This window comes from Rhopilema esculentum, chromosome 15 (assembly GCF_057945365.1).
Source record: "Rhopilema esculentum isolate cy_ngs chromosome 15, ASM5794536v1, whole genome shotgun sequence".
Classification (NCBI taxonomy): domain Eukaryota; kingdom Metazoa; phylum Cnidaria; class Scyphozoa; order Rhizostomeae; family Rhizostomatidae; genus Rhopilema; species Rhopilema esculentum.
In genome coordinates this window covers 8,188,700-8,206,221 of record NC_142829.1, presented here as the reverse complement: position 1 = coordinate 8,206,221, position 17,522 = coordinate 8,188,700, and the positions used below count along the sequence as shown (strand labels likewise).

General features: G+C 34.8%; 2 protein-coding genes across 3 annotated transcripts in view; both read right to left on the bottom strand.

Moving 5' to 3' along the window:
• Positions 1–9,838, bottom strand: part of LOC135685720 (midasin) — a 75,390-nt gene extending 65,552 nt beyond the window's left edge. For both annotated transcript variants that reach the window (XM_089112772.1, XM_089112773.1), the window contains exons 1-12: positions 9,587–9,838; positions 7,028–7,906; positions 6,413–6,648; positions 5,718–5,829; positions 4,421–5,282; positions 3,788–4,037; positions 3,379–3,483; positions 2,853–2,966; positions 2,025–2,096; positions 1,751–1,826; positions 733–1,004; positions 168–346 (exon numbers count right to left, since the gene is read on the bottom strand). In XM_089112772.1, coding sequence (XP_088968898.1) covers positions 168–346; positions 733–1,004; positions 1,751–1,826; positions 2,025–2,096; positions 2,853–2,966; positions 3,379–3,483; positions 3,788–4,037; positions 4,421–5,282; positions 5,718–5,829; positions 6,413–6,648; positions 7,028–7,906; positions 9,587–9,700 — 3,271 coding nt within the window. In that variant the 5' untranslated portion in view covers positions 9,701–9,838. The remainder of the gene's footprint in view (positions 1–167; positions 347–732; positions 1,005–1,750; positions 1,827–2,024; positions 2,097–2,852; positions 2,967–3,378; positions 3,484–3,787; positions 4,038–4,420; positions 5,283–5,717; positions 5,830–6,412; positions 6,649–7,027; positions 7,907–9,586) is intronic.
• Positions 9,839–10,835: 997 nt separating this feature from the next.
• The window catches only part of LOC135685722 (uncharacterized), a 46,118-nt gene continuing 39,431 nt past the window's right edge, over positions 10,836–17,522 (bottom strand). Inside the window, exons 49-58 of the mRNA XM_065201768.2 lie at positions 17,133–17,234; positions 16,322–16,405; positions 15,675–15,764; positions 15,020–15,179; positions 14,378–14,544; positions 13,580–13,696; positions 13,145–13,261; positions 12,592–12,723; positions 12,071–12,143; positions 10,836–11,581 (exon numbers count right to left, since the gene is read on the bottom strand). Coding sequence (XP_065057840.2) covers positions 11,424–11,581; positions 12,071–12,143; positions 12,592–12,723; positions 13,145–13,261; positions 13,580–13,696; positions 14,378–14,544; positions 15,020–15,179; positions 15,675–15,764; positions 16,322–16,405; positions 17,133–17,234 — 1,200 coding nt within the window. The 3' untranslated portion in view covers positions 10,836–11,423. The remainder of the gene's footprint in view (positions 11,582–12,070; positions 12,144–12,591; positions 12,724–13,144; positions 13,262–13,579; positions 13,697–14,377; positions 14,545–15,019; positions 15,180–15,674; positions 15,765–16,321; positions 16,406–17,132; positions 17,235–17,522) is intronic.

Sequence of the window (17,522 nt, the reverse complement as noted above, 5' to 3'; positions counted from 1 at the left end):
GAAACAAAGAAAGAAAAACAGATTGATTCAAATCAAACCTAACACAAGTACCTATTATCTAGGCATCTTTCATTTAAATCTGCAGTAAATTTGGATTCCTTCTTTGTAAGCGAACTGCAAGAAAAGAGTACAATTAAGTAATCTACAATAACGTAAATCCCTCTTACCATCCTTGAAGACCAGTCTCCCGTTCTCATCGGCAGAGTAACAGCCGATATATTCTTGTATGTCAGTGTGCTCGTGATTGTTGATTCGAACGCATTGGTTCCCTGTGCTTTTGGCCAAGTATGTAATCAAACTTGTCTTTCCAACGGAAGTTTCACCTTGCAGCAAAACCGGGTACTTTCTAAGAAGAAGAAGAGGAAACCGCTTCGTGTAAAATCTAGACATGTTACGAAACAATGTGATATGCTGTTTATTCTTCATATCTTTTCTAACATTCGAATTCTAGCGAGCCAGGTAGATTATGGAAATTGAAAAGGATCAATGTTCGATACTGGTTCGCTCATTCGTTCAAAGAGATCAACAAACGCTTCCTCAAGCTACAATCTCTAAAAAGGCTAACTCTTTGATATTGTAACAATAACAATATCAAACATTCCCAAAGATATCAAAATATCGTATTGAAGGAGGTTGTAACTGAAGATAATCAGATTACAACACTAGAGAAGAAATTATAAAATGTTCAAAGTCAATGCAGTTTACAGAGCCTGCAAAAATGGCTACTCTTACCTTCCAGACACAACTCGCGCAAGGTCCCGCAGATTCTCGCGAACAGAAGCTGTTAAGACATATTCTTGAGGCGTAGCGACCACAGTCTCCCCCTTTTCTATCCAATACCCTTCGACTTGGCAAAATAAAGAAGGCTTTCCTGGACATGAAATTGGTTGAGATAACAAACTGTTGATGTTAGTGAGGTGTCCGAGGATGTTCACTCGAATCATTACTTCAACGGTTGGGTGGGAAGACCGATCTAGCTGTGTTAGAAAACTTAGACAAAAACCCTAAAAAATAAAAAAAGCCCTATAGCATTACAGAGTTTAAAAAACAATATGCAACTTCACAGTAGAGAAAATGTATTAATTGTTAAGTACTGTGGAAATGTGGTTTGTTGAATGTTCTTTAAACGGCAAGGACTGGAAAAGTCTCACTTGACTTGGGGTTAAGGTTTGTTAAACTGACGAAAAAGCAAAATAATGGACCTGACTGTAACTGTATATGAATTATGGCCCGAAAGATTGAATTTTAAAGCTCTTTTTGGGTTTGGTACACCATAGCCAAAAAATGGCAAAGTAGAAATAAACCGGAAATTTGTTTTGTTAACTAAAGACAAACTGTAACATTTTAGAGTGTTGTTGTGATGATCAAATCAAAGGGCGCGAAAATCCAGAAGTGTGTTAATATTAAAGGTCAAATATGCATTAAAGTTCATAATAGCTGGTATAACCAAAGATACGTTATACAACAAACAGGAATGTGAATTCTCCTACGATCACACATGGTTACGCTTCGATCAAACTTTAAATAATATGCTATAGGAATGCTAGATGATATTCGTTATCCTATATCAATCAATATGTTGATTTCGCTACTTTGGATAAAAAGATAATGTAAGTTGTAAATGACAGTTATACAATGGATGATATTAATACGGTCAGACAAGGATCATTACAATATATAAAGTTATCTGTCAAAATCTGATATTTACTGAACTGAAGCTATTCTAGTGAATAACATCAAATTACAGTACCTCGTAGATAGCTCTTGGTAGCGCCATGTTAGTACTCCGGGCAACAAATTCTAGAGCTCTACACAATGTTCTCAAGCTATAATGAAAGAGAAAATTGTGTGAAAAATGTACTTCAAATCCGATGTGAAAAACGGTGGTTTTTCAATTGAGACAAAGCACTACAGTTCCGTCTACAGGTAATATAAACTTTATTAAAATGCAGACCTTGTTTGATAAAGGTGAGAATTCAATAATCGCTAAATTCAGCCGATTTTACATATTTGATGTTGCAAACCTGTAGTGGGGTCGATGCCCTGTGCCATCTGTAAGTTTGTCTTTTGCTTCTTGCTGAATAAGCTGGTAAAACCTTCGAAATATAAGTAATTACTCCAATAACCAAGTAAGAAGAAGAAAGTGACTAAAAAAAGTAATGATGTAGTAATTGTGAGCAATCAAAACCTATCGTATAATTTTCTGGATGATTCATAATTATTTGGGAATTTCTGAAAACTTGCCAAAGTTTAGAACTATCTATCGTGCCATAATAGCTCAAGGTTTTAGTGTTCATAGATCAGAGCTTTTTTTAAGTTCTAGATACTGTATTTACCGTATCTAACCAACTTAATAAGTGTAAGATGGTCCTCAGACCATTGACCAGATTCAAGTCACAGGACTGGAGGTAGTATTCTCTCATCATCTCTCATCTATTTTTGGGCTGTTGGTGCGTCAATCGGGTAGGTTTGCAAAAAATTTGCCCTCAACAGTTCAACTTAAGGTTTGATCTTAAAATTAAATTTGATCAAGCTTGTATTTGTTCGATCAGGGTCATATTAAGTCAAAATTGACCTGAATTTGACACTGATCGCCTATTATAACGGCCTATTATAGGGCCTATTCAGATAAATCAGATAACTAATCTGATGGCTCTATTTATACTGAAAAGTGTGATAAATTGACTGTCTAATCATGAGACACTTTTTTAAAAATGCTTATTACATTTGCATCATTTTGCAAATAAGCAGCCTTCACAAACAATCACAGGCATGAAATGACATCATCAATACGTCACAAACAGACTCACTATAAACAACATGGCAAAGGACCTCAACATCAACAACCTTACCTTACAATTCCATCAACAAGCTTCGAAGTGATTTCACCATGCTGCAAGTAGTGAGAGACCAAGACTTTCAAGTCGGCAATGTCATTCAACTCGTCCACATAGATTTCCGTAAATCTAATATTTCAAAGCAGAACGATTAACATCAAGGAAGAAAAACGCCTTTCTGAATACTCAGGTAACAAATTGACTAATAGAACCAATGGAAACAGCCAACAAGACTGTCAATGTTATACTGGACTAAAGTTCCTCTAGTAATGAATTGATAACTTGCTTTTGTTATAAATGAAAAGCTATAGGGATAAACGATGCTAACCTCAAAAATGTACATTCTTAAAATTCCAAATCATGGTGGTGATTCTAATATCAGCTTTTTCCTGGTTAGATACCCTTGTTATTTCAAAATGGTTTGAAATAACAATTTAATTTCCAAAACTAAACACATATTTGCTGTAAAAACGGCATCCTTACATACATCTACCCAGCAATCATGCAAACATCTAGATACACAACAATCTAAATCATAAACCTATTTCTGATGCCAAATGGCAGGTCTTTTTTGCCAATGTCTGTTGCAGGATTCATGCAAGCAAACAATCGGAAATTTTCGTGCCTTCGAACTGGCTCTGCATCGCTAGAAAATAAAAAAGTTATATTCAATTTGAATCGAGAAGATGAAGATGGAAAGGAAATCATTAATCGAGAATGTTGGCGAAGGTCTGAAAACACGCTGTGAATCGTTAAGATTGAAGCTTTAAGGACATTTTGTTAAAACATACATCTGGAAGGCAGAAAGCCAGTTTTGAGATGCTTTGAGATGTAAGCTCATTGGTAGAAGGTCGTTTTCTTCCAATAAATCGGGCGTGAGCTGAATATATTTATTTCTCTCCCCTTAGAGCCTTATGACTAGTGCCGGAAGTGTCCCAAAGAAATCTTACCCTCGTTCAACGAGCACAACTGATCCAGATCTACTTTCAAGCAAACCGCTAAGACATTCAAGGGTTTCAGCTGTAGCAAGATTAATTTCATCCAAAAGAATCCAGTCTCCATTCTTTACAGCTTTGATTAGCGTTCCCTCTATAAAAGCAAATGCCAGGGAATGTCCTTCGTGAAGCTGCTTCAAAACTTTCTTTAGATCTAGGCCAAACGCTTGCCATTGAACTATCAGCTCTTCTAAGTCATCCATATCTTGATAAAAAAATGGTTTGTTAGTATTGACTGTACACAAGTTATATTTCAAATGGATCACTAAAAGACAAAATCTGAAAAAAAATAGTTACAGCTGAGATAAATAAATCGCATTACATTTGTATATGTCTGTATTTGCTTTTGAAAATATTTTAAACAACATCTATGTATACGATTTTAATGACTTAAAATTATTGAACTGCTTTGTAGACCTGTAAATGTGATGTTTTTATATTTTCTATAAAAACATATTTCTTGTTAAAGGACAAACTTTGATAACAGAAATGTTGTAAAACTCTAGATGTAGATGTTTTTATAATGTTCGTTTTTATTATTATTAAAATCATTTTACTTTGTTTTAAAAATAAAAGTAAAAACCAAACCTTTCTTGAGACCCTTTCGTTTCAGTGCAGCTTTCTTACAATGACTCATTAGCTTTAGCAAGATCTCCCACTTTTTCTCTGCAAAACACTGCTGTATATGCCCTAAAAACTTGATGTTCTGCTTTTGAGAAAATGTCTTCACGAACAAATCTTCAAATGACCTCCTGAGTGGAAGGACTATCTGCCTAAAGTCAACAGGCTTAAACCCTCCAAGAAGATCAGTGACGTCACTCTGTTGGCTCATGTTGATCGCATCAAACCTATGCCCACACTGTGAAGCAAGATATTGTATAGTTGATGTCTTTCCACAACCAGTTTCTCCAACAAGTAAAACTGGCTCGTTATTAAAAACACAAATTGCAATCTGTTCCAAAAGATTCAACGAATGCCTTGTAAAAGCATAGTTTTTGGAAACCATGTTTTTTCTAACAAAGCTTGACATTTCTGTTTTTGGAAGAGCTGCTCTTCCAACTGAAAAAGTAAGCTGTGTCTGCTGTACGCTTCCTTTATTCCTGAGAACGTAGAACTCAACTTTGTCTTTTGTGATGCCAAGTTTTGCACCAATAGCGTGGGCCAATGTTAGCCTATCTTCAACATTTCCAACTGGAATGCAAAAGCAAGAGAATGCTTCTTGAAATACTTCATGATTTACTGAGATCAGAGCACTGGTTTGAAATCTTTCTGCAAGCCTCTGGCACCATTTGAAGAAATCTCTGGAAGTCGAATTTCTTTGCAATGCAGGTAAATTAGAAAGAACAGTGTCGTTTGCAGATTCTAGTTTGAGATCCGTTGAAACCATACAGTATACATCTATAAGTTTGGCTGCAACTGATTCCAAATGCGGATGTTTTTTAAGTAAAATCTGTGAAGAATATGAACTCATAAATGTTTGGATTTCAAAAAAAAATAAAATGCTTTAATCAACAAATGCTTGATGAAAAGTAATTAAATATTTCACTGTAAGGTCAATTAAAAAAACGAGTTGCGTGAAACATAATGGGGTAACTTCAATTAGAACAACAAAAAGAAAACAGAAAATATCTTAAATTTGTTCTAATGAAAATGGTAACTTGTTGAAAACTGCTAAAAAACGTAGACAACACTGTTGCCTGTCCCCACAGTGAGCAGCATGCACAGGGTCAAGCTCACTGTTTTGACCTCATAAAAGAAAGAAAAAATACGTATGGGCAAGGAAGACATGAGTACCTTGAAACTAACAAAAAAACATTCAATACAAAAACTCTTTATTTGATATATTGTGCTATTTTACCAAATTTTTAGCATTGAAAATTTTTACCTCAAGTAACTCTTCCTTAGATAGAGATTCCAAGTGAATTTTGCAGCAAAGATGCTCAATTGATTTGCTTGGTGCATTTTGATGAAAACTGCCTCCAAATCCCTTATGAATTCTAAGGATGGATGTTTCTTTTTCAGTTTACATGCATAAATAAAAGCTGTGTTATCAACAGTCATTTAACAAAACAAGTTAAAAAAGAACACTTTTTAAATAGATCTTTGACGGCAGACCGTGAGTGGACATTTTTACACCTCTGTAATAATCTCTATTGGTCTGTATTGATTCAAGCAGAGCCATGAAAAATGCAAGCAGAAGTGTCCAGACTTATTTTACAATAAGGGTCCTTTCCAGAAAATGTTTACCTTTTTCCATCGGAAACACTGTCCTTAAACTGTATGAAGAACTACACACTACAGACTTGCTATGCAAAGTTCACAGACCAGGCAATGACCCATTCACTAAAATAATTTAAAACCCAAAAAATAGTTTGTAGTCTGTGCAACGTCTTTGAGTAGCTGGAGAAGCAACTTTAAGCCATCCTTTTTCACACACTAAAAGCATGTACAGCGCTACCTATATAGCATCAGGCTCATTATGACAGGTGGGTAAGGAGTAATTTTAATTAGTACTGATCCACATTTCTTTTTACAAACTAACTTTGCTGATAAAAATCATTGGTAAAGATGTCATCATACCTTCTCGTCATAAAAATCTGAAATCCTGGTGCTGGTATAATTTCTCTGCTTTGTCCTGGAATAGATAAAGGTTTACCTTCCAAAAGAGGAATCAGCACTGAGATGACATCAAGGGGTGCAGAGTCGATATCTTCAAGAATCAGCCAACTGCCACTCTTAACGGCTTTTGTCAAAGTTCCAGGCTGCCACTTGAATTCTCCAGGGGTTTCAGTGCAAACATATATCCCAAGCATGGACTGAAACAAAAGTATAAAAATTGAAAAATAGGAATATTTCCGTTCATAATGTAGCCTGCTGAAACTCATCAGTCTTCGGCAAACTAATAGTGCAAAAATATACTGAATTTATTTTAAGGTCATAATTTATTGGTTAACAAACATCAGTAATCAAACACTTAAATTATGATCAATCAGATAACTATAGACATCAATTATATAGCTGATTAGGCAAATAAACTAGGACTTACGAAAGGATAATTTTACTATTGGAAGCCAAAACCAAACTTATCACAGAATTAATGCTCAAGTATAGAATGATAGAATTGATTAACAAGTCAAACAAAACTTCCAAAATTATCACCAATAAATGATTCAAAAATAACAAAATGTGGATAACCTTGCTATCAGTCTGATCACCAAGCTGCAACTTAAGAATATCTGGTGCTTCAACCTTCCCCATCATTAGTGCAAAATGGTCAAGTAAAGATGTCTTTCCAGCCCCAAGTTCTCCTTCAAGAAGGACTGGTGTCTTTGTCATTATTGCAAAAGCCAAAGATTGCAAACTCTCAAAGGACCCTGCAGTTACAACAAACTCTTTCAGTTTTGGGTCAATAAGAGAAAGCTTCCTTTTTCTAGGTAACAAGACCCCAGCTACTGGAATGAGATTTGTCTTGATGTCATCGGTTGTAAACACAATATCTCCAAAACAATAGTTATCTCCATTTTGCATGCAAACATCCATCTGTTGCAATGACGGTTTCTCATTCTTTTCTCCATTACCAGAATTATATTTCACGTTTAAACATTGTTCCAGGAGTTTAGGTGGCATCAATTTACTAAGATCGCAATATTTTGCGGCAAGAGAGACACATCTGACAGCATCAAAGTTATGATTTGAGCTTTCTAATGATTTTGTAATCAACCTCCAATCAACAAACTCAAAAAATCTATTTGAGTTAAGAGCAAGAAGATTTGCATAAGCTTTGACAAAAACACAGACTTGATTGTCATCAATATCTTTGCCATATTCTAAATTGATAAGAAATGAGAAATATTCTTCTGTTATGTCTGAGAGGAAAGGGTACTCAACAGTAAGAATGCTGATAGCATATGCAAACCCTGGATTTTTCTCATTCTTTTTTATTGCATCCAAGACTGATCTTTTAACAATTTCTGCTAGAATTGGCCTACAGCAAGCTGCCACTTGTTTACATGTTTCCGGCTTGCATATAAGATCTGTCAATACTTCAAAGATTCTTGACTTCTTTGGAGGCTTCTGTTGATGAAATGAATAGGTTTTAATAAAAATGCTACCTGTTACAAAATAAATACCTGAAAGGATGATAACCAAAATGTTTTCCCATAAGAAAATCTAAATTTTTTTCAATACATCCTGCAATATTTAGAGGTACATTCTAGAAAAATTATGGTATGAATTAAGTGGATTTCCTTGTGTTGCATTAATCAGGCCTTTTCATTTGTTGTGAACGTTCACTTGTGATCATGTCACCACTTGTGCAAACCCAATCACTCAAGAATTTGATCGCTCATGTAAAACAGTAAATTGTAAGGAATAAATATTTTATCAGTTAACACATTTTCAGTCATCTTTTGTGAACCAAGCAAGTGTCATAGATGAAACAAAGCCAGTATATCAAAACACAGGAAACACAAGCAAGCCGAATTAAACACATCTCAAAAGAAAAAAGCAATTTCATTGTGAATGTTTAGAAATACAATAGCCACCCAGTATTCGAACTACATTAGACCTTGGAACATCACCTGGGTAGCTAAAGTGTTTTTAAGCAGGTTTGGTACAACATTTTGTGATCATTTGGTATTTGATCTTTCTTGGAGTTCATTAAAGATTACTGTAACCATTTGACTTCATTTGATTTTACCTTACACAAAAGCACCCTATAACAGGATCATCATGGTTTTTGTAATCATTACAGATGCTTCAAGCTTTGTTGATTGATTATTATTATCATTTTTTGATTGCTCACACAAGGAAAACCACAAGAGTGCTGGGCCACTCGCATGGGCTTTTTCTTATGAAAAGGCCTGATAAATGCTCTTACATCAAGAAATAAAACCCAGTGAGAACAAATAATCAAAACAAAGCCAAGAAATCAAAACAGTGTTAGTCTTAACCAGTAAGCAAGTCTGTAGTACAAGTCTGCATCAGAGATCTCTAATATAAATAAAAGATTTCCATCCTGGTATTCTAACTAGCTATGCACCAGTAGAAAACAGGCCCTGGCATAGAAAATGGAGTAGAAAACAGTCCTTCAGTTACAGATGATACATAACATCAAGAGTATTTGCAATTTAATGATTTCAAACTAATTTGATGTTGTTTTACTAATGAAGAGGTCTTATGAATTCATTAAGAATGCACCATGACCACGAAATTCAAAATTTCAATGACTTTCAGGTTGAAAGTATGTATGAGTTTTGCTATGCACAGCAACAAAAGCAAATTTGGCTTACCAGTGAGCAAAGACGATCATATGTGGTATGACTATATTGGTAGTGTGTTGTGAGCAACACTAAGGTATCAGGCTACTAAGTGTCTGCCTAGTGTTACTTCAAAGAAATGGAACATTTGATGCACAGTAAGTTTGAAAGAAAAGCCCATCAAAAGATTTTGTTTATTCTATGATTATGCTATCGATATCCATCATTCCATGCAATGCAGATCGAAATCGATAGTAGTAAGAAAACACCAGACAAGACCCTTTGAAATATTGCAGGTTTCAACACAGAATGCATCGTATTCTTTCCAAAAGGGAGCTAAACAAGAAATTTCTGAAGGTAATTCAGTATTGGTCTATTTGAACTAACATAGAGTTTCACAACATCAATCTTGGAATGGTGTGTGTAATATCATCTTGGAATATTTTATTAGCACTATCATGCCTCAAAATGTACTATTTAAAACAGTTTTGCTCACCTTCAACGAAACAAGAGGATGGCCATCTGGCAAAGGAACAGTTCTTGTTACCTCTAAACAAGCTTCAGAAAGATCAAACTTGAACTCGTGTAAAGATTCTGATTTTTCCATCATCGGAGCATGCAGATGTCATAAAATTTAAAAATCATCTTTCCGGCACGTATACCATGTGGACAAGTTTGTCAGCCATTTTTACAAAAATCCCAAATCGAGGCTTCACTCCAAATAGAGATTATAGATAAACAGGGATGGGTGAAAAATTCCTACCCTGGCGACCCGTCTCCATTATTTAGAATCAGAAATATAGTTAGAAACTATTCACAGAAATTTTTTTGAGCTTTCTACAATATTTTATCCCCGAATATATGAGGCTCTCATACCAAGGGTATAAAATTTCCGGTTATGATATCTGTACAAAAAGGAATTTAATTCCTTAATTGGAACTCTTGAAGCAAAGTCACAACAAAAAAGACTCCAAGTTTGCTGGACGATTGTTAACATTAAACGTTGCATGATAAACAATAAGACACAAAACCACTAAAAAACAATTAAACTACCAGCCAACATAAAATTGCATGTTTATTTCGTTTTAAGTTATAAAACCTGTTGTTTGAGATAAGAATAGTTAAATTATCTCAATACATAAAAAGGAGAATTGGAAGCTCCAGACAACATCTGATACAATGTTTTAGATTAATCTGATTATTTATTCGTTACATTTAAATGAAGAATTTTCTTAATAACCATAGATGTAACTAATTGTATTTTAACAAGGTACAACTATCAAATGTTTTGTATCCAAATGGTATTTTAACAAGGTACAACTATCAAATGTTTTGTATCCAAATGGTATTTTAACAAGGTACAACTATCAAATGTTTTGTATCCAAATGGTATTTTAACAAGGTACAACTATCAAATGTTTTATATCCAAATGGTATTTTAACAAGGTACAACTATCAAATGTTTTATATCCAAATGGTATTTTAACATGGTACAACTATCAGATGTTTTATATCCAAATGGTATTTTAACAAGGTACAACTATCAAATGTTTTATATCCAAATGGTATTTTAACAAGGTACAACTATCAAATGTTTTGTATCCAAATGGTATTTTAACAAGGTACAACTATCAAATGTTTTATATCCAAATGGTATTTTAACAAGGTACAACTATCAAATGTTTTATATCCAAATGGTATTTTAACAAGGTACAACTATCAAATGTTTTATATCCAAATGGTATTTTAACAAGGTACAACTATCAAATGTTTTATATCCAAATGGTATTTTAACAAGGTACAACTATCAAATGTTTTGTATCCAAATGGTATTTTAACAAGGTACAACTATCAGATGTTTTGTGTCCAAATTTTTCGATAAAATTCAGCTTTTTAAAACGTAAAATAATTATCTACATATTCTACATCAAGAAACAAGAAAATTAATTTATGTTGATAAGAAAATATCAAGCAGCACAGAAGCTATTGTTACCGTCCATTTCATACCAATTACAAGAAACGGTTTCTCATTTTATAAACACGAAGTACTTAATAGAACTAGACATATTAATCATTAACTCGGGACACTGCAATTTATTTCCATATCTTCGCGAGCACTAACACTTGTCATTTTCTTACTCAATACGGATTTTAGTTACAGATTATCATTATTCGAAGCTAGCTGCAACCTTATTGATGATTGAGATTCTTGACCATGATCACGGCTAAATTCCATTCATGAACAAACCACCAACCATTTATTTCAACCATGTTACGATACTAAAATTCTAAACATTCGACACAGTCCACTAAACTGCTTTAAGCTGGTTAGTTCAAGAATCATCATGACGTGGTGGAGGCCTGGGTATGATTACCTCTCCGCCGGGACCAGCTAAAAACGTGGTTCCCATCAAGTCCAAATCAATCTGTCTTGCAGCCTGGCGTCCTTCCGCAATGGCAGTGACAATTAAAGATTGTCCATAGTGACAGTCTGTAGAAGAAAATAAGAGGAATAAGGCCTAAGGTTTGAATGCTGAAAGAGTCAAGTATGTAAACAACAGGCATCTGAAAACGAATGACTAGAAATGCTTTGTTTGCTTTTTGCTTTAAACAGTTTATATAGTATACGTGAAGGATAAGTGAGTTTTGGTGAACTGAAGGAATATCGTATGAAATGATGTATACAAGGACAAAGAAGCATATAAGTTCTATTGCAAAGCTTCCTGGAATCAACTGGTTCCTGGTATCTAAATATGAAATCAACCCAACTGGATACAAAATATAATATGACTTATAAAAATACTACAGATATTAACTTGTCAGATGGTAAGAAACAGGAAAAGTTTGGGTAAAGCTGTGAATCCATCAAAATCACATTGTTGTTACTTTGTTTGAAGAAAAAATGCTTGCATGCATTAAGAAGCTAAGGGAACTGTTTTATCTAGCCATGTATAAACTGGCTTGACTAAAACTGACCTACCTCCAGCTGCATAAACCTTTTCTACATTTGTATTGTATTTTCCAGAGGGCGTTGCAAAATTGGAACGAATATTCTGCAAGTTGAGTTTATGTCATTAAAGTGGCACTGATTACATCAAAGCAATATTCACGACAAATTGTCCAGTGTGGAGAATTTTTTTCAATCAAGAAATGACAGTTGTGAGAAAGAGGGACATGAATAGAACATTACACGGATATTAGAAATACTGGGGAAAAATATCTTCAAACTTGTAACTCTTCGTTCTAACAAGAACAAACCTATGAAAAGGAATCTAAAGTTAGCCTAAAAATATTGTTAGGTCTTGAAAGCTTTTCTTTAAGAATTTATGAAACTCCACATTTCCCTGGGAGATGAATGAAGAAAATAATATCTAAATTGAGTCATGGTGCATGCCCTTCGAAAATACTTTCAGCTGATCCTCTCCCTTATATGAAGGAAGCTCTATGTTATACTAATACTCACTAAGTATCTATACCTTAAACAAGAAAAAAATTGCTTACTGTTTCAACTCCAAGTGAATTTGAGAGGCATTTCTCGGGGCCAATAAAACCAAGTGCAATGAGAACAATATCCGCAGAAAAGATCTGTTCAGTGTCCTTCAGCTCCTCTGCAACCCAACGGCCACTGGCATCCTGAGACATTAAAGAGGGACAGTTTCATTACATGATTTTTTTATCGAACTTGAAATTCAAAAGCTGTATCAATTTCCAATATATCAGATAAGAGAAAAGAAACAGCTTGATTAATTTAGGTGTCTTAAGAAATTCTAAAGACAATCTTAAAGGTTACAATAACCAACTATGAAGTAAAAAAGAAAAAAATGGCTTCTCAGGGATGTTTTGTTCGAAGTTAATACAAACTACGATCTAAAAAAGGAGTTGCCACATGAAAATTTCGCTTCCTTTCGAATCACTGATCCTTATAATATAAATCATTTTAGTTGTGATTTTTGCTATGTTTTGTTCTCGGAAAAATTTAAACTTGTATCGAACATATGGTACTGATAATCGAGTATACATCATGGGTAAAGCAAGAAATGGCAAGTATCCCTACCTTGACCCATGAAATTTCCACTGCTCTCACTCCAGTTACATTGCCAAGATCATCACCAACGAATTCTTTAGACATAATATTGTAGAATCTTGGGTCTTTCCCATATTTCAAGGAAGCCTGTGAAGGTTTTAAGAGCAAAGTATTACAATTAGACTGTAGCGGGATAAATTAGGTAATCCCCAAACTCAGAAATCAACTGAGAACTCAGAATTATACAGCTAAATCCCCCTTCGTGTTGGAAATAAATTACATTGAATTGCTACCAAATGCATCATGATACCCTTGCTCAAAGCTCTTGCTCTGTTCCAAAGCATTACAAGTTTTAGATACAGCCTCAATCTAAAGCTGCTATTCAGATATACAGATTTATTCCTCGCATTAACGAGAATTGAGCAAGATTAATATAACGATTAGCAAGATGATTGAAAAACAAACCTCTTCGTGCCCATACTCAACCCTGAAGATTCTAGGCCACGTTGGCCATGGGTTATTCGGTCCTCTTGTCCGCGAAGGCTCGCTTAGAATTTCAAATGTTATGACAGATGCAGCTTCCTAGATATAGAACATCGAAAATAAAAACAGTAGAATATGCGTTTTTCAAGAACAATAATTTCATTTACGCTAGCGTTCAGAAATTTTCATAACTCGCAATTACAGTATAGAGGAGATGCTAACAAAACGACTGTGCACGGAATGCACTCGTTTTTAATAAGAAACAGAGTCCTAAGGTTACCAAAAAAGCAAGAAACCATGACACTGATCTCCTAGATTTTAAAAAACTGCTTGAAAATTCTACATTGAGAGATAGGATGGAAATGATACTTTTTGATGATTAGGCACCCATTTCCTGTTTCACTGACATATATTAATGAAAGGAAGAGCCCCTCGTAACTCATGCGGTGTTCTATTCATTCTATCTCATGTCACGTTCTGTGCTTCTAAAAAGCAGCTCTCTAGCATTTGGTGTTAAAGAAAGCTTAAAAAAACTTCTTGCTCTGAAATCAACAAAACCTGAGTGCTTATCGCGAGCTTAGCTTCTTATAAAACTAAATGAGTGTAATAACACAATACATCTTGAAATTCATAGCACTTGAGTAATACGACTTACTATGCTACGGTAATAATGTTCTGATCCCAATCTTTACGGACACATTTCAATGAACACCCTAAAAACTTTTGGCTTGTTTGAGGATAAACTAGATTCTAATATAGTGATTATAACTAATCGCTTACCTGTCTAATTGCAGTGCCAATGCAATCAACTCCTGTGTCACCACCTCCTATGATGATTACGTCTTTGCCTTTTGCATCTAATTTTGGCAGATTGTATTGGCCAAGCCGATGCTTCTGGGATAGTTCTAAGAACTCCATGGCAAAGTGTATACCTTTCAAATTTCTCCCTAGAAATAATTATTACAATGTATTGTTACCAGCTGAAAACACGTATAGCTAGTTCTCAAAAATTCTCACGGTATTTTTTTTAATAGAGTTCAAGATATTTATATCTGGTGTTAAATATACGAGATAAAATCTGCCAAATGTTCATATATAGCATGTAAAACCAGGTTCTTGGTTGATCTTCAGTGATTTAAACAGGATCTTGAAAACTATACTTTAAAGCTAGGACGCATCAGGTTTGGACCTTTGACCTTATCCATAGTATCCTGCAGTAATCATTAGATAACCAATAGTTTGCCCAGTCAAAGGTGATGTAACTTTTGGAATTAAAGGGTTTACACAGGACACCGATTGATTGAACGACAGCCACTCGTGTAGATCCGGCTTCCTATTGGCTAGTCTCTGTCCTTTGCGCTATTTTAAATAAAGCCAATCACAAGTGAACACTTCAAAATCCCAAGGGTGCTTTAATTTTACCTGGCAGTCGAAGATCTCTTGGACATATCGAGCCAACAGCAAGCAAAACAGCATCGTATCCATCCATAATTTCATTTGTAGCAACATTCTGCCCAATTTCACAATTCGTCTTGAAAGTTATTCCCTCGGCCTCCATTAACGTTATTCTTCGCTGAACAATCTAAAAGGAAAACTCAGTTCTTTTCGAAACTTTTTACCATAGAAATTCATCTTTCCAGTTTATTATGAATAGATTGAACAAACAATGATAACACAAAGATTGGTTATAGTTATTAAAATACAATGACAATGTCTATACCAATTTCGTTTCTGAAAACATAGTAAATCATGCTTACATCATTCCTTGGAACATTTATTGATTCATTAATCGTTAGAACTACGATAGTAGCATTTAATTATTATATTCCTTTTTAAATTAGGATATTTCTTCACAAAAAGTATTGAAGAGACAGTCCAAAGCAACAACATTTTTCAAGACAATTAAATAAGCCAAATCATAAGCTGACTCATACGTTAATTATTGTGATATTTGTCTACGATTTCTTAGTATTACAAGCCACATCACTTGTCCAGACCTATTTAAGAAATTGGAGTACGAGAAGCACGACTCCTTGGAATCTTAAAGAAAAACTATTTTCAAAGCAAATGAAAATACCTGTTTGCTTAGTTTCATACTCGGGATTCCATACATCAACAGGCCACCACAACGATCGTTCTTCTCATAGACGGTCACAAGATGCCCAGCCTGGTTGTCAGAAAAATGAGACTTTTGAAAACAAGATGCTATGTAAGGCCATTATCATTCGCTTGTATTTTGCCATTTGCTACTTTTGGGTGTTTTTGGAAAGATCTCTTACCCTTTCTAAACTTTGAAACATTAATGTACCCCTATCGTGTGGTAGGGACAACATTGCTGTGAAAATCATATCAGCTTCCATTTTATCTTGGTACGAGCGTATACATCAGTTTCTATTTATTCAACCCAAGATTTAACTTGCGCCTTGCCTTTGAAAAGAGCTACAAGAGCATAAGTCTGCAATTTACTTAAAAGACTTATTGGTGTCGACATATCCAAAATCTCCCCAAAACTCAACACAAATTTCCCCTCTACTTTTTGTTTCTAATAAATTAATCTAAGCTCTAAGAGCATAAAACGAGCAATAGTGAACCAAAGAAAACCAAGGAAAACCCAGTCATAAAAATTTCAGTCTCAAAATAAGATTATCAGGCTCAAAATAAGATATGTCTCCTTCTAATTAAAGGTTTCGTAAACATGGCCTTAATCAAGAGTCGTGCTCGCACCTTGTTGAGCTGCGCAGCGGCAGCTAAGCCTGAAGGACCACTGCCTATAATAGCAACATTCTTTCCTGTCCTCATTGCAGGGATCTATCGAAGAAAGAAAATATTTTGCAATAAATATGTTAAAAACTCTTTTGTTGGTCGTGAGTAAACTGATATGTTCAAAACATGTTAACCATGGGTACAGAATCTATGTTTTGAATAAGGCGTTACATATTTCGACACTGTTGAGCATTGTTGCTTGTCTTAACATAATTTTGCTGCGCCTAGAAGCAGAAGATCATATCCTGTGCACATGAAGAAATCTGTCTCTTAAGGCCTTAAAAATAATTCTGTCGACGAAGACTACCAGCTGTCAGCAATATGAAGAAATGGTCAATTAATATTGGGGGAGGGACAAAAGTTGGCAGGAGCCCTCGTGCGTTTCACACCTTCGTTTGCCGTCGTCATATTCAACCTAGAGTATGGGTTCAAATAAATTCAGCCTATCTTCCATCTTATACAATCTTAGAAACAGTTAATGAGAAAAACGCTCCCGGTAGCTAAAATTCTTGTAGTTCCCGACATCTACACCCATACCTCCATTCGAAGCTATATTTTAACATCACAAAAAACAGTATTGAATACAGGAGAAAGAATCTCAATACTGTCTGTCTAGGCTTGTAGACATACGGAATCGTTTATTCATGTGTTCCGTACATATTTTGAGGGAATGTGTAGGAGGTTACCAGTTTTTTCAGGATAAAACGCGCAATGCAAATGTCCCAAAGCCAATTGCATAGGATCTCATTGCTCAAAGATTTTTCTGGTTTACCTGGGGCTGCATCAATCCATTTTCAAATCCATAGTCAATGATTGCACACTCAATGGACTTGATAGTCACAGGTTTGGCATTTATGCTTAAGACACAAGCTCCCTATAAGAAAAATCCCACGCTATCAAAAACAGGTATATTTGATATTTGTACTAAATGAGTTGATTGATTATTGTACCATTTTAAGAACATAAATGGTGGATCTTTAGCAAACTATATTATATGCTTCACCAATAGCTTCTTCCATCAATATTAAATAATTCATGAGCTTAGTCTCCAGAAAAGGTCTAGGCGCAAAAAGCTTACACATATTGCTACACACGTTGAATTCAGGCCCTGAGAACAAAATCTTTCTTCCCATTGTTAATCTCTAAAGTTTAGCTTAGAAAA